The sequence below is a fragment of the Oncorhynchus gorbuscha genome, linkage group LG05 (assembly GCF_021184085.1).
Source record: "Oncorhynchus gorbuscha isolate QuinsamMale2020 ecotype Even-year linkage group LG05, OgorEven_v1.0, whole genome shotgun sequence".
In the NCBI taxonomy this organism is placed as follows: domain Eukaryota; kingdom Metazoa; phylum Chordata; class Actinopteri; order Salmoniformes; family Salmonidae; genus Oncorhynchus; species Oncorhynchus gorbuscha.
In genome coordinates this window covers 22611522-22637370 of record NC_060177.1, presented here as the reverse complement: position 1 = coordinate 22637370, position 25849 = coordinate 22611522, and the positions used below count along the sequence as shown (strand labels likewise).

Sequence of the window (25849 nt, the reverse complement as noted above, 5' to 3'; positions counted from 1 at the left end):
CAGTATGAAGAATACAATTGAACATAGCTGATTAAAATAGACACTATATTTCCTCCAAAGGATTTGCAGGAAGCTCAGTGATGATAGATGTAGCAGACAGGGTCTTACCCCCATGCTGTGGGAGAGCTGCTCTGCTGTCAGGCTCAGGTTGTAGTGCTGGTTCTCCAGTCTCCGACACTGGCTCTGCAGCACCTGGCGCTCCACACCTTGCTCTGAAGGAGGGAGGGAGGACCGAAGGCAGGGGAAGAAAAGGTGGGGGGGGGGGAGTGGAGAAGGAGGAGAAGGAGAGGAGGGAGGCAGAGGAGGAGAGGGAGAGGAAGGAGAAGAGAATAACAGTGAGCCTGAGGGGATGTGACCTGGGGTCTCATTAGCATCCACGCTAACACTCCCTGCCTGTCTGTCTCCCCATGTACCAATAACCAGAGAACAGCACACAGCTAGAGCTACAACAGACCATACTGCCACTGGCAAGCAGCATACAGCACACAACTCACTACACAAGACTCATTACAGATAGTGTGTGTATGTATGTTTGACTGTTTACATCCTATTTGTTGGACCAACAGAGAGTAGTAGAAAAGGATAAATACCACCCTCTAGTGTTGGGAATGCGCTAGAACTACTCATAACCAAAGAGTCATAAATGTCCATTGGGCTCTAGATTTCAACCATATATGAACGATTCCAAAATCAAGGACATTAGTCATTAAAGGTCCAATGCAGCCAATTAAGTACCTTATTGTGATTGCTTTCAATTAAAATGGTCCACAACAAAAAGCCTCTTAGGAAATAGCAACTTCTCAAGCAAGAATTTTACTGGGAGTGTCTGTGAGTCTGAGTGGGGAGGGGAAAACTGAAAACTAGCTGTTATTGGCAGAGAGGTTTGGAACTCTCTTTCTTATTGGTCTATTAACTAATTCACTGACAAAACTTCACCCCACTAAAACAGCCCCTAATAAATAATAGTTACAATAATAATAATATTATATATATTTTTTAAATGTACAGGCTGAAATGACATTTTGACTGCACTGGGCCTTTAAATAAACAGAAAAGTGACTGACTGCTTACCTTCAATGTATTCCTGATAGGCTTCAAAGATCGCTTCAATCCCCTGCCACCTGGGTACTGGGGCCTCCTCTTCCTCCTCTTCCTCCTCTTCTTCTGAGTCTTCTGGTGCAGACTGCTCCTCCCTCGCTCCTGGGGGCTCTCGGTGGGGTTGCGGGGGGCAGTGCTGACCATTGGGCTGGGGGAGCGGGTGCGCGTGTGAGTGTGGGTGTTGGATGGAGTGTGGGTGCGGGTGTTGGATGGAGTGTGTGTGAGGGTGTGTGTGTGGCGGGGGCGGCCGACTGGGGGCGCTCTGCAGCTCTGGAATGTTGTAGTGCACTGAGGAGTCCTGGAGGTGAGAGGGCGCTGAGATCACTGTGGCTCCACCTAGAGAGAGAGGGCGAGAAAGGGATATTTATATTTATTTAACCATTATTTAACTTGGCAAGTCAGTTAAGAACAAATTCTTATTTACAATGACGGCCTACCCCGGCCAAACCCAGACAACGCTGGGCCAATTGTGCGCCGCCCGATAGGACTCCCAATCACAGCCATATGTGATACAGCATGGATTCAAACCAGGGACTGTAGTGATGCCTCTTGCACTGAGATACAGTGTCTTAGACCGCTGTGCTGCTCGGGAGCCCAAGATATTACATTAATACTTGGGTTGTTCCACAAATACAGAACATTTTGCACCCCGTTGATATTTAAAGGAGAAGTTGTGCACCAATACTGAATTGTATAATTCATTGACTCAGTAGCGGTACCCCCTGTATATAGCCTACACATTGACTCAGTAGCGGTACCCCCTGTATATAGCCTACACATTGACTCAGTAGCGGTACCCCCTGTATATAGCCTACACATTGACTCAGTAGCGGTACCCCCTGTATATAGCCTACACATTGACTCAGTAGCGGTACCCCCTGTATATAGCCCCCACATTGACTCAGTAGCGGTACCCCCTGTATATAGCCCCCACATTGACTCAGTAGCGGTACCCCCTGTATATAGCCTACACATTGACTCAGTAGCGGTACCCCCTGTATATAGCCTCCACATTGACTCAGTAGCGGTACCCCTGTATATAGCCTACACATTGACTAAGTAGCGGTACCCCCTGTATATAGCCTACACATTGACTCAGTAGCGGTACCCCCTGTATATAGCCCCCACATTGACTCAGTAGCGGTACCCCCTGTATATAGCCCCCACATTGACTCAGTAGCGGTACCCCCTGTATTTAGCCTCCACATTGACTAAGTAGCGGTACCCCCTGTATTTAGCCTCCACATTGACTCAGTAGCGGTACCCCCTGTATTTAGCGTCCACATTGACTCAGTAGCGGTACCCCTTGTATATAGCCTACACATTGACTCAGTAGCGGTACCCCCTGTATATAGCCTCCACATTGACTCAGTAGCGGTACCTCCTGTATATAGCCTCCACATTGACTCAGTAGCGGTACCTCCTGTATATAGCCTCCACATTGACTCAGTAGCAGTTCCTCCTGTATATAGCCTCCACATTGACTCAGTAGCGGTACCTCCTGTATATAGCCTACACATTGACTCATTAGTGGTACCTCCTATATGTAGCCTACACATTGACTCAGTAGCGGTACCTCCTGTATATAGCCTCCACATTGACTCAGTAGCGGTACCTCCTGTATATAGCCTCCACATTGACTCAGTAGCGGTTCCTCCTGTATATAGCCTCCACATTGACTCAGTAGCGGTACCTCCTGTATATAGCCTCCACATTGACTCAGTAGCGGTGCCTCCTGTATATAGCCTCCACATTGACTCAGTAGCGGTACGCCTTGTATTTCGCCTCCACATTGACTCAGTAGCGGTACCCCCTGTATACAGCCTCCACATTGACTCAGTAGCGATACCCCCTGTATATAGCCTCCACATTGACTCAGTAGCGGTACCTCCTGTTTATAGCTTACACATTGACTCAGTAGCGATACCTCCTGTATATAGCCTCCACATTGACTCAGTAGAGGTACCCCCTGTATATAGACTCCACATTGACTCAGTAGCGGTACCTCCTTTATATAGCCTACACATTGACTCAGTAGCGGTACCTCCTGTATATAGCCTCCACATTGACTCAGTAGCGGTACCTCCTGTATATATCCTCCACATTGACTCAGTAGCGGTACCCCCTGTATATAGCCTCCACATTGACTCAGTAGCAGTACCTACTGTATATAGCCTACACATTGACTCAGTAGCGGTACCTCCTGTATGTAGCCTACACATTGACTCAGTAGTGGTACCTCCTATATGTAGCCTACACATTGACTCAGTAGCGGTACCCCTTGTATATAGCCTCCACATTGACTCAGTAGCGGTACCTCCTGTATATAGCCTCCACATTGACTCAGTAGCGGTACCTCCTGTATATAGCCTCCACATTGACTCAGTAGCGGTACCTCCTGTATGTAGCCTTGTTATTGTTACATTATTGTGTTACTTTCTTTTTACTTTCGTTTATTCAGTAAATCTTTTCTTAACTCTTATTTTTCTTAAAACTGCATTTTTGGTTGAGGGCTTGAAAGTATGCATTTCACGGTAAGGTAAGGTTGTATTCGGCGCATGTGACAAACACAATTTGATTTGATCTGGAGATTCACAGTATAAGCTGATCCTAGATCTGTGCCTGAGGGTAACTTCCACCTGGAGTATGAAGGAGAGCTGCTGCGGTATAACCTGCCTTTGTGCTTCTGCAGGGCCTTCTGTGTGGACTGGAGGACGGACTCGTGGAACTGCTGGGAAAACTCTTCAGCAGTAAAGCTCTCCCAGGGCTTGGTCCGGCCGTTCAGGCTGGGGGGAGCATCTTTAGGCTGCACGGAGGGCCGCAGGCTATTCAGCAGGCTGGACGACGAGCTCCTCTTGGAGGGGGGGCCTTCAGGGAGCCCACGGGTCTTTTCCAGGTAGGGGAGTGGAGGAGGGGGGTCCTTTGGTCTCAGTGCGTCAGAGGAGGAGGGGGGTTTAGGCTGCCTCAGGAGTCCGCCGGGGGAGGAGGGACTGACACTGAGTGGCTCATCTGATTCGCTGGAAAGCGCTGAGGCAGGATCTGTCGGGACAGGTGCATGTTACTGTCAATGAATTGAGACGCATTGAGACACATTCCCACCCAGATTCATATAAATATACTGTATCATCAGCAGGCAATCAGTCATTTGATCCCCAACCCATAACATTAATGCTGTTACAATTACTACAGAGATGTCTCTCACACACCTGGCTGCTAACAGCAGGGAAGGAATGAGGAAAGGTGTGTGTTTGTTTGTGTTTGTGCGTGCGTGCTCGCTTACCTGAGTTCTGTGCTGGGGGGGTCTTACATAGGGGGTGACGGGCATGTCTAATGGTATCCAAGGTTACGCTCTTCTGTTTAATGGCCTGAAGCAACTCTACCACTGTCTCATTATCTGGCAGAGAGAGAAATATATATATATAGAGAGGGGGAGAGAAAGCGAGCGAGAGGGAGAGAGAGAGAGGGAGAGAGAGGGTAAGAGGGGAGGGAGAGAGAGAGAGGGAGGGAGAGAGAGGGTGAGAGAGAGAGAGAGAGAGAGAGAGAGAGAGAGAGAGAGAGAGAGAGAGAGAGAGAGAGAGAGAGAGAGAGAGAGAGAGAGAGAGAGAGGGAGAGAGAGAGTGAGAGTGAGAGAGAGAGGGTGAGAGAGAGAGAAAAAAGAGAGAGAGGGAGAGAAAGAGAGAGAGAGAGGGAGAGAGAGAGGGTGAGAGAGAGAGAGAGGGTGAGAGAGAGAGGGTGAGAGAGAGAGAGAGAGAGAGAGAGAGGGAGAGAGAGAGAGGGTGAGAGAGAGAGGGGAGAGAGAGAGAGGGTGAGAGAGAGAGAGGGTGAGAGAGAGAGAGGGTGAGAGAGAGAGAGAGAGAGAGAGAGAGAGAGAGAGAGAGAGAGAGAGAGAGAGAGAGAGAGAGAGAATTAACATCTCATCCACGTCTCTGTAATCCTGCTGCACCTCTGCTGTGAGTGTGTGTGTATGTGTGTGTGTGTGTGTGTGTGTGTGTGTGTGTGTGTGTGTGTGTGTGTGTGTGTGTGTGTGTGTGTGTGTGTGTGTGTGTGTGTGTGTGTGTGTGTGTGGGAGGCTGCACACTGCCATCTACAGGCAGCATGCGGTAAATCCATAGGATTAACATGGGATCGCCGTAAACCTGCCGATGCCACTCCACACTTCGCCACAGCAGTGTGTGTATACAGTGCCTTGCGAAAGTATTCGGCCCCCTTGAACTTTGCGACCTTTTGCCACATTTCAGGCTTCAAACATAAAGATATAAAACTGTATTTTTTTGTGAAGAATCAACAACAAGTGGGACACAATCATGAAGTGGAACGACATTTATTGGATATTTCAAACTTTTTTAACAAATCAAAAACTGAAAAATTGGACGTGCAAAATTATTCAGCCCCCTTAAGTTAATACTTTGTAGCGCCACCTTTTGCTGTGATTACAGCTGTAAGTCGCTTGGGGTATGTGTCTATCAGTTTTGCACATCGAGAGACTGAATTTTTTTCCCATTCCTCCTTGCAAAACAGCTCGAGCTCAGTGAGGTTGAGAATCAGGGCTCGAACCACCCAGTTTATAATGTACAATACTGATAGTGAAATGTCAGGTGTCTGTCACACTGTGTACATGTCTCCAGAGCACAGTGGACATGATAACCATGTTCATGACAGCTTTAGGGGGTTAGTTGCTCTGTGCAGTGAGGTTGTATGGTGAGTAGGGGTTAGAGTGTAGTGTTTAGGATGTAGGCTACATACCTCTCCTCTGCTGTACAGAGACGTGGGACAGGCTGAACATGGTGAGGAAGCGTTTCTTGTCTTCCAGTTCGGGGGCTCTGTCCATCTCCTCTGGGGTGAAGTGGGTGCTGAGGGGGCCGGGGGAGGAGGGGTGCGTTTAGACAGAACAGCCGGGGCGAGGGGCTGCGCTCCTCAGCATCCTCCTCCTCTTCCTCCTCTTCTGCTGCACCAGGTGGTCACGTCGTGACACCGTGGTCAGACCAAACACACACAGGAAGTCCACTTTCTACAGGGGGAGAGGAACGTATTATAAAGCCAGGAGATAACAGTGTGTATAGAGTGTGTGTGCAGGATAAAACCGTACCTCTGTGGAGTCGTCCAGTTTGAGAGGGGGCTGCCCTGCTACCCTCCTGAGGTGAGCCCTGACCTCCTCCTCATCACTCTCATCATACGAGTCATCCAGCTCATAGTAGTAACCTGGAATGACCATAGACAGTTAGTACTGACTTACATACAACTAACAACTACAGTACATACTACCACTACACAACCACAACTAACAACTACAGTACATACTACCACTACACAACCACAACCTACCACTACAGTACATACTACCACTACACAACCACAACCTACCACTACAGTACATACTACCACTACACAACCACAACCTACCACTACAGTACATACTACCACTACATAACCACAACCTACCACTACAGTACATACTACCACTACACAACCACAACCTACAACTACAGTACATACTACCACTACACAACCACAACTAACAACTTCAGGACATACTACCACTATACAACCACAACTAACAACTTCAGGACATACTACCACTATACAACCACAACTAACAACTTCAGGACATACTACCACTACACAACCACAACTAACAACTTCAGGACATACTACCACTACACAACCACAACTAACAACTACAGTACATACTACCACTACACAACCACAACTAACAACTTCAGGACATACTACCACTACACAACCACAACTAACAACTACAGTACATACTACCACTACACAACCACAACTAACAACTTCAGGACATACTACCAGTACACAACCACAACTAACAACTTCAGGACATACTACCACTACACAACCACAACTAACAACTTCAGGACATACTACCACTACACAACCACAACTAACAACTTCAGGACATACTACCACTACACAACCACAACTAACAACTTCAGGACATACTACCACTACACAACCACAACTAACAACTTCAGGACATACTACCACTACACAACCACAACTAACAACTTCAGGACATACTACCACTACACAACCACAACTAACAACTTCAGGACATACTACCACTACACAACCACAACTAACAACTTCAGTACATACTACCACTACACAACCACAACTAACAACTTCAGGACATACTACCACTACACAACCACAACTAACAACTTCAGGACATACTACCACTACACAACCACAACTAACAACTTCAGGACATACTACCAGTACACAACCACAACTAACAACTTCAGGACATACTACCACTACACAACCACAACTAACAACTTCAGGACATACTACCACTACACAACCACAACTAACAACTTCAGTACATACTACCACTACACAACCACAACTAACAACTTCAGGACATACTACCACATACTACCACTACACAACCACAACTAACAACTTCAGGACATACTACCACTACACAACCACAACTAACAACTTCAGGACATACTACCAGACATACTACACTACACAACCACAACTAACAACTTCAGGACATACTACCACTACACAACCACAACTAACAACTTCAGGACATACTACCACTACACAACCACAACTAACAACTTCAGGACATACTACCACTACACAACCACAACTAACAACTTCAGTACATATACCACTACACAACCACAACTAACAACTTCAGGACATACTACCACTACACAACCACAACTAACAACTTCAGGACATACTACTACCACACAAATACAATGTACTGACACTGACACCACAAAAACAGAATCTCTACACAAGTTAGACTTTTTAGCTTGGAATGCATTTTCAACATAATACAAAAACTAAACATCGAAACAAAATCAACTAAACTCTAAAAACACAAGTGTGAAACAATGGGTTTAGCAGCAGTAGGGTATATCTCACCTTTTTCCCTGGCCTCTCTCCTCCTCCTCTCCTCCAGGTCCAGTTTACTGACAGGCCTACGGTGCTGCTGGAGAAACTCATCATACATTAGGCCAGACTCAGGCCCCATTCCCTGGCCCAGACTGTGTCCCTGGGCCTGGCTTTGTCTCCCCATCCCTGAGGGCCCTTGGAGGCTCTTCAGGGCCCCGCTGTTCTTCATCCCTCCCCCCAGCTCTCCATACTGGCTGGGCAGGGACAGCGAGGCCCTCTGCTGGCTGAAGAAGGTCTGGGTGGATTTCTCCAGCTCTGCCAGGAAGGTGCTGGGCTCAGGCAGCCCCGAGGGGCCTCGGAGTGGGGGGTGGTACTTCTCCAGGCCCCCGTCCCGGTCCCTGCCCCTCCGGAGCCCATCCTCCAGTTTGGGAGGCAAGCGGCTGAGGTCGTAGTGGCCCAAGCCTGGAGGGTCGTGGTGGGTGGTGCGTCGTGAGTCCGAGGCGGTATCGATGAGGGAGGCGGGGTTCCACAGGGTGGTGGGGGGAGGGGGTGGGGGTGGTCGCGCGACTGGAGGGGTTTGGGAGAGATGAGGGGGGGAGGGGCGCCCAGGTGGGGGTGGAGGTCACGGCCACCCGGTTCATGATGATTTGGTATGGATCTGTGTCAGAGAGCGTGAGAGAGAGAGAGAGAGAGAGACTGTAATGAGCACTGTGTTGTGTTACTCACAACGAGCCATGATGCACAGTCTTCTTTAATTTATACACCTCAACTCCACAGATGCACCTTCTCCCAAATACACACACATATAGGTAGGCATCTCCCTCCCTCTTCTCTCTCTTTCCCTCTCTGTGATGGTCTTATCAGGTCCAGGCAGAGTAGCCCAGAGCGAAGTGGAAAGGAAAGGAGAGGAGGATGTGGTCAGAGTACACAGGCCCCTGCTCTCCACCTCTACAGCGATCCACCTCTACAAACCTCTACAGCGCTCCAGCTCTACAGCGCTCCACCTCTACAGCTCTCCACCTCTACAGCTCTCCACCTCTACAGCTCTCCACCTCTACAGCTCTACAGCTCTCCACCTATACAGCTCTCCACCTATACAGCTCTCCACCTCTACAGCTCTCCACCTCTACAGCGCTCCACCTCTACAGCGCTCCACCTCTACAGCGCTCCACCTCTACAGCGCTCCACCTCTACAGCGCTCCACCTCTACAAGTCTACAGCTCTCCACCTCTACAGCTCTCCACCTCTACAGCTCTCCACATCTACAGCTCTCCACCGCTCCACCTCTACAGCGCTCCACCTCTACAGCTCTCCACCTCTACAGCTCTCCACCTCTACAGCTCTCCACCTCTACAGCTCTAAAGCTCTCCACCTCTACAGCTCTAAAGCTCTCCACCTCTACAGCTCTACAGCTCTCCACCTCTACAGCTCTCCACCTCTACAGCTCTACAGCGCTCCACCTCTACAGCTCTCCACCTCTACAGCTCTACAGCTCTCCACCTCTACAGCTCTCCACCTCTACAGCTCTCCACCTCTACAGCTCTCCACCTCTACAGCTCTACAGCTCTCCACCTCTACAGCTCTACACCGCTCCACCTCTACAGCGCTCCACCTCTACAGCTCTACAGCTCTCCACCTCTACAGCTCTCCACCTCTACAGCTCTACAGCTCTACAGCTCTCCAGCTCTACAGCTCTCCAGCTCTACAGCTCTCCAGCTCTCCAGCTCTACAGCTCTCCACCTCTACAGCTCTATAGCTCTACAGCTCTCCACCTCTACAGCTCTCCACCTCTACAGCTCTCCACCTCTACAGCTCTCCACCTCTACAGCTCTACAGCTCTACAGTTCTCCACCTCTACAGCTCTCCACCTCTACAGCTCTCCACCTCTCCACCCCTACAGCTCTCCACCTCTACAGCTCTCCACCTCTACAGCTCTACAGCTCTCCACCTCTACAGCTCTCCACCTCTACAGCTCTCCACCTCTACTGCTCTACAGCTCTCCACCTCTACAGCTCTCCACCTCTACAGCTCTCCACCTCTACAGCTCTCCACCTCTACAGCGCTCCACCTCTACAGCTCTCCACCTCTACAGCTCTACAGCTCTCCACCCCTACAGCTCTCCAACTCTACAGCTCTCCACCTCTACAGCTCTCCACCTCTACAGCTCTACAGCTCTCCACCTCTACAGCTCTCCACCCCTACAGCTCTCCACCCCTACAGCTCTCCACCCCTACAGCTCTCCACCCCTACAGCTCTCCACCCAGCCTGGGTTGCTTTGATCTTTTCAACACACAGGATTCACACAGAGGAGTACTGACAGACGGACAAACACGGCAGGGTGAAACAGACACAGATTCAACTGACAGACAGACAGACTCAGGATGAGGGAGAGAAAAAGACAACAGACAGAAATTGGCAGATGGATGGACACAGATGGAGGGACAGAACTGTCCAGAACCTCTCAATACCAAACCTGGCACTCTACCTCCTAATCTGACTCTACATGCCTCCAGCGATATGGACTCTCTCTGAGTGTGGGTGTGTGTATCTGCAATCTGCAGGCCCTGGATTGTAAAGAACCCAGCACACCGTATCAAGGTGATTATATAGCAGGATTACAGATAGGAACAGTGTGTCTACCAGACCTGTATTAACCCCACCCATGAAACCTGACCTACCTACTAAAACACATGGCAGGGCCAGCAACACACACACACACGCGCACACTCGCACACACACACACGCACGCACGCACGCACGCACGCACGCACGCACGCACGCACACACACACACACACACACACACACACACACACACACACACACACACACACACACACACACACACACACACACACACACACACACACACACACACACACACACACACACACACACACACACACGGCAGGACCAGCAACACACACACACAAAACACATGGCAGGGCCAGCAACGCACACACACACAACACATGGCAGGACCAGCAACACACACACACACACAAAACACATGGCAGGACCAGCAACACACACACAACACATGGCAGGACCAGCAACACACACACACACAAAACACATGGCAGGACCAGCAACACACACACACACACAAAACACATGGCAGGACCAGCAACACACACACACACACAACACATGGCAGGACCAGCAACACATACACACACAAAACACATGGCAGGGCCAGCAACGCACACACACACAAAACACATGGAAGGACCAGCAACGCACACACACAAAACACATGGCAGGACCAGCAACACACACACACACACAACACATGGCAGGGCCAGCAACGCACACACACACAAAACACATGGAAGGACCAGCAACGCACACACACAAAACACATGGCAGGACCAGCAACACACACACACACAAAACACATGGCAGGACCAGCAACACACACACACACAAAACACATGGAAGGACCAGCAACGCACACACACAAAACACATGGAAGGACCAGCAACACACACACACACAAAACACATGGCAGGACCAGCAACACACACACACACAAAACACATGGCAGGACCAGCAACACACACACACACACAACACATGGCAGGGCCAGCAACGCACACACACACAAAACACATGGAAGGACCAGCAACGCACACACACAAAACACATGGCAGGACCAGCAACACACACACACACACAACATGGCAGGACCAGCAACACACACACACACAAAACACATGGCAGGGCCAGCAACGCACACACACACACACATAGCAGGGCCAGCAACGCACACACACACAAAACACATGGCAGGACCAGCAACACACACACACACAAAACACATGGCAGGACCAGCAACACACACACACACAAAACACATGGAAGGACCAGCAACGCACACACACACAAAACACATGGAAGGACCAGCAACGCACACACACACACACAACACATGGAAGGGCCAGCAACGCACACACACACAAAACACATGGAAGGACCAGCAACGCACACACACAAAACACATGGCAGGGCCAGCAACGCACACACACACACACACATAGCAGGGCCAGCAACGCACACACACACACACACACACACACACACACACACACACACACACACACACACACACACACACACACACACACACACACACACACACACACACACACACACACACACACACACACACATACAGAGGGAGAACAGGGTTTAAGCTGTACAAGGTGGAGAGGATTAGCCCAGAATTAGCCTTTGTATATTTTAGCTGCCCCCCTCACTGCCTGAATGATAATCAAAAATCTCCTCCTGATGAGCCAACAACCTTCAGGCATAAGGACCCCAATTCTCCTACTAACTGAAACCCATCAATGACATTCCTACCCCAGAAGCCTTAGAGCCTACCGTGTGTGTGGCTGTCAGGTGTTAGGGGATAGGAATAGAGGATGATGTGATTCATGTGACTGCCTTTATCTTCCTCTACATCCTCTTGCCTAAGAGACTTGTGACGACTGCCATACTGCACCGTACGCAGCTAGAAACTGTCCCCATCAGAAAGGCAGTGACACGATCACAGAGAGAGACTCAGATTCTACCATATCTCACAGCTCCTGCAAACTGCACTAGTGAAGTGAGTAGAAGGACTGCATCTGGAGAATCCAAAGCCCTCTCTACTAGAATGTACAGTGTATTTGTGTGTGTGTGTGGGTGTGTTTGTATGTGTGTGTGTGTCTAACTTGTGTGTGTGTGTGTGTGTGTATGTGTGTGTGTCTAACCTGTGTGTGTGTGTGTGTGTGTGTGTGTGTGTGTGTGTGTGTGTGTGTGTGTGTGTGTGTGTGTGTGTATGTATGTGTGTGTGTGTGTGTGTGTATGAGTGTGTGTGTATGTGTGTATATGTATGTTTGTATGTGTGTATATGTATGTGTATATGTGTGTGTGTGTGTGTATGAGTGTGTGTGTGTATGTGTGTATATGTATGTTTGTATGTGTGTATATGTATGTGTATATGTGTGTGTGTCTAACCTGTGTGTGTCTGAGCGTAGCTCTCCTCCCTCCCCAGGTCGTCCCAAGTCCAGGTGTTGCTCTAAGACCTGCTGTCTGAACTCTGACACCTGGTACTGACGATCCTCCTTCTCCTGGCGAAGCATCCGTTGCCGCGCCAACCAGCGCTCTTCCTCATTGGTCCGCTGGAGCATCATGGCGGCGGTGAGCCCCACCCCCACACCGCCGGGCCCCAGGTAGAGGCCATGGGCGGAGACCAGGCCGGGAACGCCGTGATGTGATTGGCTCAGGGAGGAGTGGAGGCCTGGTGGCATTGGCTTAGGAGCTTGGAGGGCTGGCTCTTTGGTTTTGTCTGAGAAGAGGGGGAAAATGTGTTTTTATTCTGATTATTGAAGACCCATATCAGTGTGATGTGAACTGTTTTTATTGAGGTGACACAGGTCATGGAAATATTTTCAGTGGTACAATATAAAGTTAGGCAGGACTGTGCTTGAGAGGTTTGGAGGACGGTGGGGTGATGTTGTGTCATACCTGACCGGTTGGGGGTGAGTCTCTCAGGCTTGGTTCTGTCCTCCTGTCCTCTCATGGCATGGAGCTCAGCCAGGTAGTGACTCTCCATCACCTTAGACTGTAGCTCCTTCTCTCTCATCACTCTCTCCTTCTGCCTCTCCTTCTGCCTCTCCATCTCCCTCTCTCTCTCTCGCTCCTTCTCTCTCTCCCGCTCCCTCTCCCGCTCACGCTCTCTCTCCCGCTCCAGCTCCTTCTCTCTTTCTCGCTCCCTCTCTCTTTCTCTCTCCCGCTCCTTCTCTCGCTCTGCCTCACGCTCCCTCTCTTTCTCGCGCTCTCGTTCACGCTCGCGCTCCCTCTCTCGCTGCCGGAGCTCATCTTCCATCTGGAGCCTGTAGTAGAGAGACATTAGGGAAGAGAGAAGGAGAGAGAGACATAAGGGATGAGAGAAGGAAAGAGAGACATAAGGGATGAGAGAAGGAGAGAGAGACATTAGGGAAGAGAGAAGGAGAGAGAGACATAAGGGATGAGAGAAGGAAAGAGAGACATAAGGGATGAGAGAAGGAGAGAGAGACATTAGGGAAGAGAGAAGGAAAGAGTGACATAAGGGAAGAGAGAAGGAGAGAGAGACATAAGGGAAGAGAGAAGGAGAGAGAGACATTAGGGAAGAGAGAAGGAGAGAGAGACATAAGGGATGAGAGAAGGAGAGACAGACATAAGGGATGAGAGAAGGAAAGAGTGACATAAGGGAAGAGAGAAGGAGAGAGAGACATAAGGGAAGAGAGAAGAGAGAGACATTAAGGAAGAGAGAAGGAGAGAGAGACATAAGGGAAGAGAGAAGGAGAGAGAGACATTAAGGAAGAGAGAAGGAATTAGATGTAAAGAGAGAGAAGAAAGACAGAGCATTATTATAGCTGAAAATTACAACACTCAGAAGGACATTGAAAAACTTATTTAAAAAATCAAACAGACAATTTCCCCTTAGGTCTGTGTGTACACTATATGTGTATGTATGTGTGTGTATGTATGTGTGTGTACACTATATGTGTATGTATGTATGTGTATGTACACTAAATGTGTGTGTATGTATGAGTGTGTAGAAGAGGACAGGACCTTTCAGACAGTCTCTCAGACTGCAGAGCGGACAGTGAGGCGTGTGTGAGGTCCCCAGGGTAGCGGACCCCCTGCAGGTGCATGTGGACAGCAGAGGGGTGCAGGGGGGGCAGGCCTCCCCCTCCTTGGAGATGGTAGAATGGTGACCTCAGAGCTGATAGACAGAATGGATCATCCATCCTGAGAGAGAGAGAGGGGGACAACAGAGAGAAAGGATTTGAAGGGAAAGAGAGAGAGACAGAGCGATGGAGAGAAAGGAATTGAAAGGGAGAGAGTGAGAGAGAATATAACAGTGAGTGTCCCAGTTAACCAGTGTTTACATCATTAACCTGAGCTGTGTCTCTCCATGGGAGGAAGCATTAGAGGGTCAGCCAGCATGTCAAATAACCTCAATCAACCCCACACAGCACACTACTGACAGCAGCCACACTTCACTCTCTTTGGATGTGTGTGTTTCAGAGAGAGAGAGAGGGAGAGAGAGGGAGAGAGAGGGAGAGAGAGAGGGAGAGAGAGAGGGAGAGAGAGAGGGAGAGAGAGAGAGAGAGAGAGAGAGAGAGAGAGAGAGAGGAGAGAGAGAGAGAGAGAGAGAGGGAGAGGGAGAGAGAGAGAGGAGAGAGAGAGAGAGAGAGAGAGAGAGAGAGAGAGAGAGAGAGGGAGAGAGAGAGGGAGAGAGAGAGGGAGAGAGAGAGGGAGAGAGATAGGGAGAGAGAGGGAGAGAGAGAGGGAGAGAGAGGGAGAGAGAGAAAGAATGAGAGAAAAGGTGTGTGTGTGTGTGTGTGTGTGTGTGTGTGTGTGTGTGTGTGTGTGTGTGTGTGTGTGTGTGTGTGTGTGTGTGTGTGTGTGTGTGTGTGTGTGTGTGTGTGTGTGTGTGTGTGTGTGTGTGTGTGTGTGTGTGTGTGTGTGGATGAGAGAGAGGAAGAGTGAGCAAATGTGTGTGTGTGTGTGTTGTCAGTCTGATGTCTGTGTCTGTCTGTCTCTGCGTGGCTCATCTCCTCATTAACTCCATTACTGGGCTGTGTGTGATGGCTTCTGCCCTCCTTTCATCCTGCTGTGCTGCTGACATAGCACGGTCACGCACCCTGTCCCACAGCCTACAGCAAACAGCACATCAACCCCCTCCCACACACACACACACGCCCGCAAACGACAGGATTGAATTATAACTAAGCACTACCCGTCTCCATCAATTCTAAGCCTTGTCATCAAACTGTCTGTCCACAGAAAACAGGACTAGAGGCTAACTGGGGCTGTCTTCAGCATCCCTGGAGGTAGTAGCCACTGACAACAACATCAAACACTAGCTAGCATGTTTTTATCCCAAGCCTTGAGTGTTAGCAAGCACTGGAAACGGAAAGAGTACCAAAGACTAGAGGCAATTCAAAGCTTCTGTTAGCACCCCTACCTAGCAGTAGCAGTCTTGTTGCTGATCGACGAGTGTTGTCCTGACTCACCTGTAGGGGGCGAAGGAGGGATGTGGCAGGTAGGAGGGATGGTAGTAGGCGGCGGCTGCGGCGGCGGTGGCGGGGTCCAGGCCCAGGGGCAGTCCAGAAGGCATGCGGAGGTCCTCGGCCGTGGCGTAGGGGCGGAACCCCCGCAGGTACTCCTCTGGTACACCACCAGGGGGCACTCCATGGGGTAGCTGCCTGGGCAGACTGGTGAGAGGAGAGGGAGGGAGGAGAGGAACGGAGGAGAGGGAGGGAGGAGAGGGAGGGAGGAGAGGAACGGAGGAGAGGAACGGAGGAGAGGGAGGGAGGAGAGGAACGGAGGAGAGGGAGGGAGGAGAGGAACGGAGGAGAGGGAGGGAGGAGAGGAATGGAGGAGAGGGAGGGAGGAGAGGGAGGGAGGAGAGGGAGGGAGGAGAGGGAGGGAGGAGAGGGAGGGAGGAGAGGAACGGAGGAGAGGGAGGGAGGAGAGGAAGGGAGGAGAGGGAGAGAGGAGAGGGAGGGAGGAGAGGAACGGAGGAAAGGGAGGGAGGAGAGGGAGGAGAGGGAGGGATGTATATAGGAATAATGACGGAAGATGAGGGGAAGGGAGAGGAGGAAGAGAAGGAGGGAGGGAAATAGGAAGCGAGGGGATTTACTTAGTTAATTGTATTTGATCATTATAAATATACCTTATAAAAGACAGGGTAGGACAGAGTGTACTGCCAGCGCTGTACTGTACAGGCAGTGTTACTGACTTGAGGGGCTGGAAGCGTGCGTCCTGCATGACAGCACCGGGGCTCAGGCCAAAGGCATAGGGGTTTCCTATGAGGTGAGCAGGGACTGAGGGGCCACCTTTCTCCTGCTGGTGGGGCACCTCTGCTCCCAGACGCTCCCTACTGATCCCACGAGGGCCCGAGTCAGCCTGAGAGAAAGAGAGAAAGAGAGAGAGCGAGAGGGGAGGGAGAGAGGGAGAAGCACAGTCTTAGTAATTGTTCCTGGGGGCCTGTGACCGACACGGTTGTCCACACACATGGACCACATCCTGGGGATGAGAGGAGGGAAGAATAGGCCCCTCTCTCCATCTCCTGCTGCCTCCTTCCCTTCTCTCTTCCTGGAAACACCCCCCCCACCCATATTCTCACACACAGAAATGGAGAGCTCTCGTCATTCTAAGCAAGGCTAGTCATCTGCTCTCTGAAGAGGACACCGTGAAATGGAAGAAAATCAACAGTCACAGACATTCCTCAGCACCAAGCAGACACAAGCTCCTTTACACTGCATCAATCCTCTACTGCTGCTACTGTTCTCTTACTTCACAGATGGAAACAGTCTTGTTCAGGACATATGATGTAGGTGTGGTAGAGACACTGAAGCAGTAGTCTGAGCCTCCTCTACCCAGCACACTGACTGTGATCCTGACAACAGAGCAGGAGTGTGTGTGCCTAGAGATGAGCCATGCTAGAACATCAACTGGTGGTGAAAACAAAGTCCACAGCATTCTCTCTCACATACAAATACCCTCTGTGTTTCTCTCTCACATACAAATACCCTCTGTGTTTCTCTCTCACATACAAATACCCTCTGTGTTTCTCTCTCACATACAAATACCCTCTGTGTTTCTCTCTCACATACAAATACCCTCTGTGTTTCTCACACACACACACACACACACACACACACACACACACACACACACACACACACACACACACACACACACACACACACACACACACACACACACACACACACACACACACACACACACACACACACACACACACACACACACACACACACACACACACACACTGTTTCAGCCCAGCAAAGGCAACCCACAGAGAGAAAAGGGGAGAAGGCAGTAAAACTTTGGTTTGTCTCTGCCTACATATCCACTTACAGCATTTAGTCCAGGGTATGGAGAGAAGGGGAGGGAAAAGAGCAACATTTAGTCCAGGGTATGGAGAGAAGGGGAGGGAGAAGAGCAACATTTAGTCCAGGGTATGGAGAGAAGGGGAGGGAGAAGAGCAACATTTAGTCCAGGTTATGGAGAGGGAGAAGAGCAGCATTTAGTCCGGGGTATGGAGAGAAGGGGGGGGGGAAGAGCAACATTTAGTCCAGGGTATGGAGAGGGAGAAGAGCAGCATTTAGTCCAGGGTATGGAGAGAAGGGGAGGGAGAAGAGCAGCATTTAGTCCAGGGTATGGAGAGAAGTGGAGGGAGAAGAGCAACATTTAGTCCAGGGTATGGAGAGAAGGGGAGGGAGAAGAGCAGCATTTAGTCCAGGGTATGGAGAGAAGTGGAGGGAGAAGAGCAACATTTAGTCCAGGGTATGGAGAGAAGGGGAGGGAGAAGAGCAGCATTTAGTCCAGGGTATGGAGAGAAGGGGAGGGAGAAGAGCAGCATTTAGTCCAGGGTATGGAGAGAAGTGGAGGGAGAAGAGCAACATTTAGTCCAGGGTATGGAGAGAAGTGGAGGGAGAAGAGCAACATTTAGTCCAGGGTATGGAGAGGGAGAAGAGCAGCATTTAGTCCAGGGTATGGAGAGAAGGGGAGGGAGAAGAGCAGCATTTAGTCCAGGGTATGGAGAGAAGTGGAGGGAGAAGAGCAACATTTAGTCCAGGGTATGGAGAGAGGGGGAGGGAGAACAGCAACATTTAGTCCAGGGTATGGAGAGAAGGGGAGGGAGAAGAGCAACATTTAGTCCAGGGTATGGAGAGAGGGGGAGGGAGAAGAGCAACATTTAGTCCAGGGTATGGAGAGAAGGGGATGGAGAAGAGCAGCATTTAGTCCAGGGTATGGAGAGAGGGGGAGGGAGAAAAGCAACATTTAGTCCAGGGTATGGAGAGAGGGGGAGGGAGAAAAGCAACATTTAGTCCAGGGTATGGAGAGAGGGGGAGGGAGAAGAGCAGCATTTAGTCCAGGGTATGGAGAGGGAGAAGAGCAGCATTTAGTCCAGGGTATGGAGAGAGGGGGAGGGAGAAGAGCAGCATTTAGTCCAGGGTATGGAGAGAGGGGGAGGGAGAAAAGCAACATTTCGTCCAGGGTATGGAGAGAGGGGGAGGGAGAAAAGCAACATTTAGTCTAGGGTATGGATAGAGGGGGAGGGAGAAAAGCAACATTTAGTCCAGGGTATGGAGAGAGACTGAAGGAGAAGAGCAACATTTAGTGCAGGGTATGGAGAGAGGTGGGGGGGAGAAGAGCAGCATTTAGTCCAGGGTATGGAGAGGGAGAAGAGCAGCATTTAGTCCAGGGTATGGAGAGAGGGGAGGGAGAAGAGCATTTAGTCCAGGGTATGGAGAGAGGGGGAGGGAGAAAAGCAACATTTATTCCAGGGTATGGAGAGAGGTGGGGGAGAAGAGCAGCATTTAGTCTAGGGTATGGATAGAGGGGGAGGGAGAAAAGCAACATTTAGTCCAGGGTATGGAGAGAGACTGAGGGAGAAGAGCAACATTTAGTGCAGGGTATGGAGAGAGGTGGGGGGAGAAGAGCAGCATTTAGTCCAGGGTATGGAGAGGGAGAAGAGCAGCATTTAGTCCAGGGTATGGAGAGAGGGGAGGGAGAAGAGCAGCATTTAGTCCAGGGTATGGAGAGAGGGGAGGGAGAAAAGCAACATTTATTCCAGGGTATGGAGAGAGGGGGGGAGGGAGAATAGCAACATTTAGTCCAGAGTATGAAGAGAGGGGAGGGAGAATAGCAACATTTAGTCCAGAGTATGAAGAGAGGGAGAGGGAGAAAAGCAACATTTCGTCCAGGGTATGGAGAGAGGGGGAGGGAGAATAGCAACATTTAGTCCAGGGTATGGAGAGAGGGGGGGGGAGAATAGCAACATTTAGTCCAGGGTATGAAGAGAGGGGGAGGGAGAAGAGCAACATTTAGTCCAGGGTATGGAGAGGGAGAAGAGCAGCATTTAGTCCAAGGTATGGAGAGAGGGAAAAGCAGCATTTAGTCCAGGGTATGGATAGGGAGAAAAGCAGCATTTAGTCCAGGGTATGGAGAGAGGGAGAAAAGCAGGATTTAGTCCAGGGTATGGAGAGAGGGAGAGGGAGAAAAGCACCATGTGAGGGCTCTTGGAGAGAAACGGAAGAGAGAGAAGGAAGTGGGTAGAGGATGATGGTAGAGAATGTCCAGGGATACGAGTGGTTATTCCCTCTCATCTGGACCCTCCTCTCCCCACACCAGATAATAGGAGAGGTAAGAGCTAGGGTACTGTTGCCATTAAAACACTTACAAAAGCAGGCGAAGGAGGGAGGAAGCTGTCCTGCTGAATTATCCCCAAGGATCCCTGGGAATAGAGGTAGGCTTTTCTACATCACTGTGTGTGTGTATAGTATGTTTGTGTGTGTCTGTACAGTATGTGTGTGAGTGTGTGTGTGTGTGTCTCTTTCCACTGTCACTGAGAAAACACAACCCATTTAGTCCCATTTACCCCTACCACCTGTCCCATTATGCTCACTCCTTCAAACCATTACCCCCACCCCCTCCGCCAATGACCCGGGGTGACACTGACGCACTAACAGTTCATATTAAATGCCTCTAATGTTTGCCCCTCGTTGTTAAACATGCTTCACTGAGCAGCCAGGCAGAGTGGCCCCTGTCCCTCGCCCCTAACCCCCACGCCAAGCCCCGATTCCCTAGTCCCCCCTCCTGCCCTAATGGCCGTGTTAGCGTCAGCGAGGTGGGCTCTCCCTCCCCGATGAGCAGCCAACTGGAAAAGTGGTTCAGATATGTCAAAAGAACTCAAAATCAGAGAGGCCAGGAAAACGCAAGAGCCCTCCCTCTCTTCCTCCATCCTCCTCGACCCTCCTTCTTAAACACTCTCTCTTCCTCTGCCTCCTCCTCCCTCCATCCTCCTCCACCCTCCTTCTTCAACCCTCTCTTCCTCTGCCTCCTCCTCCCTCCATCCTTCTTCAACCCTCTTCCTCTGCCTCCTGCCTCCATCCCTTCCCTCCTCTCCTCCTCCACCCTCCATTCTTCAACCCTCTCTCTTCCTCTTCCTCTGCCTCCTCCTCCTCCACCCTCCTTCTTCAACCCTCTCTTCCTCTGCCTCCTCCTCCCTCCATCCTCCTTCACCCTCCTTCTTCAACCCTCTCTCTTCCTCTGCCTCCTCCTCCCTCCATCCTCCTCCACCCTCCTTCTTCAACCCTCTCTCTTCCTCTGCCTCCTCCTCCCTCCATCCTCCTTCACCCTCCTTCTTCAATCCTCTCTCTTCCTCTGCCTCCTCCATCCTCCTTCACCCTCCTCCTTCAACCCTCTCTTCCTCTGCCTCCTCCTCCCTCCATCCTCCTCCACCCTCCTTCTTCAACCCTCTCTCTTCCTCTGCCTCCTCCTCCCTCCATCCTCCTTCACCCTCCTTCTTCAACCCTCTCTCTTCCTCTGCCTCCTCCTCCCTCCATCCTCCTTCACCCTCCTTCTTCAACCCTCTCACTTCCTCTGCCTCCTCCTCCCTCCATCCTCCTCCACCCTCCTTCTTCAACCCTCTCTCCTCCTCTGCCTCCTCCTCCCTCAAACCTCCTTCACCCTCCTTCTTCAACCCTCTCTCTTCCTCTGCCTCCTCCTCCATCCTCCTTCACCCTCCTTCTTCAACCCTCTCTCTTCTTCTGCCTCCTCCACCCTCCTTCTTCAACCCTCTCTCTTCCTCCGCCTCCTCCTCCCTCTATCCTCCTTCACCCTCTTTCTTCAACCCTCTCTCTTCCTCTGCCTCCTCCTCCCTCTATCCTCCTTCACCCTCTTACTTCAACCCTCTCTCTTCCTCTGCCTCCTCCTCCCTCCATCCTCCTTCAACCCTCTCTCTTCCTCTGCCTCCTCCTTCAACTCTCTCTCTTCCTCTGCCTCCTCCTCCCTCCATCCTCCTTCAACCCTCTCTCTTCCTCTGCCTCCTCCTCCCTCCATCCTCCTTCACCCTCCTTCTTCAACCCTCTCTCTTCCTCTGCCTCCTCATCCCTCCATCCTCCTTCACCCTCCTTTTCAACCCTCTCTCTTCCTCTGCCTTCTCCTCCCTCCATCCTCCTTCCACCCTCTCTCTTCCTCTGCCTCCTCCTCCCTCCCTCTCTTCCTTCATCCCTGCCAATGGAACGGTAAACGGTGGCTGTCTGGAGACAGTACAGACCTGCCTATTAGCAGGCACTCTACTGTTATTTGTGACAGGGCTGCTGACATTTAGCCCATCTCGCCCACGCACGCACACACACGCACGCACGCACACGCACTCACACACACATCCACACGCACGCACACGCACCCACCCACACGCACGCACACGCACCCACACACACCCACACAGAGCCCATCTCCCCCTTCTCCCACTGAGTGCCATATTACGTATTAGCACAGAGAGAACAGAGCTAGCCACGCCTAGCCCCTAATATCCCTGTAAATCAAAAAGAGAGGCTACGCTACGTTGGTGTGGCAGTGCCTGCCTGTCTGCCTGCCTGCCTGTCTGTCTGTCTGTCTGTCTGTCTGTCTGTCTGTCTGTCTGTCTGTCTGTCTGTCTGTCTGTCTGTCTGTCTGTCTGTCTGCCTGCCTGTCTGTCTGTCTGTCTGTCTGTCTGTCTGCCTGCCTGTCTGTCTGTCTGTCTGTCTGCCTGCCTGCCTGTCTGCCTGTCTGCCTGCCTGTCTGTCTGTCTGCCTGTCTGTCTGCCTGTCTGTCTGTCTGTCTGTCTGTCTGTCTGTCTGTCTGCCTGTCTGCCTGTCTGTCTGTCTCCTCGCTCGTCACCACAGTGAAATGGTACCACACAACATCTGTTAGAGGGCCACCAGGAAAAGAGGATTTGTGTGTTTTCTCTGCCTCTAATCCGGCTGTTCTGATGCATCTGGATTCAATCATGACCCCACAGAGTGTTGGGAAGAATGTCTTTTCATAGTTTTAATATGAGCCTGAATAGTGTTGATAACAGGCAGCCATTCTGAAAATTGTATTTTAAAATGTGTCCTTTCAAAAGGATTATTTGATTCACAGTTAAAGTCAGAAGTTTACATACACTTAGGTTGGAGTCATTAAAATTCGTTTTTCAATAACTCCACAAATTTATTATAGTTTTGGCAAGTCGGTTAGGACATCTACTTTGTGCAAGTAATTTCCCAACAATTGTTTACATACAGATTATTTCACTTATAATTCACTATATCACTATATCCACATCATTTTCCTACCTCATGAAGCCATCTATTTTGTGAAGTGCACCAGTCCCTCCTGCAGCAAAGCACCCCCACAACATGATGCTGCCACCCCCTTACTTCACGGTTGGGATGGTATTCTTCGGCTTGCAAGCCTCCCCCTTTTTCCTCCAAACATAACAATGGTCATTATGGCCAAACAGTTCTATTTTTGTTTCATCAGACCAGAGGACATTTCTCCAGAAAGTACGATTTTTGTCCCCAAGTGCAGTCGCAAACCGTAGTCCATCTTTTTTTATGGCGGTTTTGGAGCAGTGGCTTCTTCTTTGCTGAGCGGCCTTTCAGGTCATGTCAATATAGGACTCGTTTTATTGTGGATATAGATACTTTTGTATCTGTTTTCTCCAACATCTTCACAAGGTCCTTTGCTGTTGTTCTGGGATTGATTTGCACTTTTCACACCAAAGTACGTTCATCTCTAGGAGACAGAACGGGTCTCCTTCCTGAGCGGTATGACGGCTGCGTGGTCCCATGGTGTTTATACTTGCGTACTATTGTTTGTACAGATGAATGTGGTACCTTCAGGTGTTTGGAAATTGGTCCCAAGGATGAACCAGACTTGTGGAGGTCTATAATTTTTTCTGAGGTCTTGGCTGATTTCTTTTGATTTCCCATGATGTCAAGCAAAGAGGCACTGAGTGTGAAGGTAGGCCTTGAAATACATCCACTGGTACACCTCCAATTGACTCAAATGATGTCAATTAGCCTATCAGAAGCTTCTAAAGCCATGACATCATTTTCTGTAATTTTCCAAGTTGTTTAAAGGCACAGTCAACTTAGTGTATGTAAACTTCTGACCCACTGGAATTGTGATACAGTGAATTATAAGTGAAATAATCTGTCTGTCAATCAATTGTTGGAGTGTTTTGTAAACTTCTGACTTCAACTGTACATATAGGTAGGGGTAAAGTGACTAGGTAACAGGTAACAGCAGTAGCAGAGTATGTGATGAGTCAAAATAGTCTAAATGATTCCTCTATATTATAGTACAATGGCTGTTATACTGGATCTAAAACAAAGCAAGAAACAATATATGAAATAGAATATAACATGCCCTCTGGTGGCCAGGTTACACTATTGCTATTGATTGGGTGCTCTCTCCTACTCAGGTTGTTTGCACACACACACATACACACTCATGAATGCACCCACACACACACGCTCAGACTTGGTCGAGTCTCAGAGATTAGCAGATGCCTCTTGGGCCAAAGCAAAAACAAAAGAGGCTCCTGTAGCGCCTGTCTACAACCTGCGTGAGTGTGTGAGTGTGTGTTGAGAGGATGGTTGTCTTTTGTCTGAGTGGAGGATAACATTCACCCACCCCCCCCCCCCCTCAATCCTCCTCCCCAAAACCCATGCTGCAGAGTCCACAGGAGTCCACAAGAGCAGGGTTAGAGCACAGAGCACTGACACCCTCTGACCCACAGACCTCTCTCTACCCCTCTCTCTCTCTGTCGACCTCCGCCGCACCCCTCTCCTCTCTCTCCTACTCTCTATATGAGACACAACACCAGTTATCAGAGCCTGCTAAACCATCCTACAGCAGAACAGAAGCAATCAGCCAGTACAACACACAGACTATTGATGAGCTGTTGGGATGACTTTACTGGCAGACAGGAGGCAGAACAGAGATGAATAGAGACTGTCTGACAAACACAGGCTGAGAGACAAAAGACTCACTGCATGGCGCCTGCTGCTACTGGGCTGTGTGTATGTGTGTCACTAAGGGGCCTCTCTAATGATGATGGAGGACTCTGCTCTTGCTGTTTGTGTGCTGGGCTGACAGGATTACCCCCCCCCACCACACCATCTTTCCCTGACCTTTAGCCCTGCTAGAGGCTTCACCCCAAAAATGTGCCCTTATTTCTCAGACTCACACTGAGCAACAAAAACAATCTGACACGGATACTTTGATTTAGCCACACAGACACAGTGGAACATACACACACACAGGCACACACACCTTCACACCCAGGCTGCCCCCTCTGTGTAAGCCTGGGCCCTGGCAGCCCCCTGGTGAGGGGTGGGAGACCCCCCGTATGGGAGGGCGCTCATTTACGCCTCTCTGATGGAGCCATGAATCTAAATTGCCAATTAAAAAGCAATTACAGGCAGCAGCGGGAACAGACTCCGGCAGTCATTGAAGCAAAATACCAACGCGCTCAACCTCTCGTCGCTTCCCCTCTCACCCTCCTCTCTCACCCTCATCTCACCCTCTCCTCTCAACCTCCTCTCAACCTCTTGTCGCCTCCCCTCTCACCCTCCTCTCACCCTCCCCTCTCATGCTCCTCTCACCCTCCCCTCTCACCCTCATCTCACCCTCTCCTCTCACCCTCCTTCTCAACCTCTTGTCGCCTCCTCTCTCACCCTCATCTCACCCTCTCCTCTCAACCTCCTCTCAACCTCTTGTCGCCTCCTCTCTCACCCTCCTCTCACCCTCCTCTCACCCTCCTCTCACCCTCCCCTCTCATGCTCCTCTCACCCTCCTCTCGCCTCCCCTCTCAACCTCTCGTCGCCTCCCCTCTCACCCTCTCCTCTCACCCTCCTCGCCTCCCCTCTCACCCTCCTCTCGCCTCCCCTCCCCTCTCACCCTCCTCGCCTCCCCTCCCCTCTCACCCTCCTCGCCTCCCCTCTCGCCCTCCTCTCACCCTCCTCTCACCCTCCTCTCTCACCCTC

The 25849-nt window shown here is 50.4% G+C and overlaps 1 protein-coding gene across 1 annotated transcript in view; it reads right to left on the bottom strand.

The window, feature by feature from the left end:
* The window catches only part of LOC124035662 (genetic suppressor element 1-like), a 521622-nt gene that overhangs the window by 2767 nt on the left and 493006 nt on the right, over window positions 1-25849 (bottom strand). Inside the window, 13 exon segments of the mRNA XM_046349230.1 lie at window positions 109-212; window positions 1072-1434; window positions 3775-4137; window positions 4379-4492; window positions 5842-6106; window positions 6185-6297; window positions 8008-8530; window positions 8533-8635; window positions 12978-13308; window positions 13488-13855; window positions 14577-14756; window positions 16028-16228; window positions 16756-16922. Coding sequence (XP_046205186.1) covers window positions 109-212; window positions 1072-1434; window positions 3775-4137; window positions 4379-4492; window positions 5842-6106; window positions 6185-6297; window positions 8008-8530; window positions 8533-8635; window positions 12978-13308; window positions 13488-13855; window positions 14577-14756; window positions 16028-16228; window positions 16756-16922 — 3195 coding nt within the window.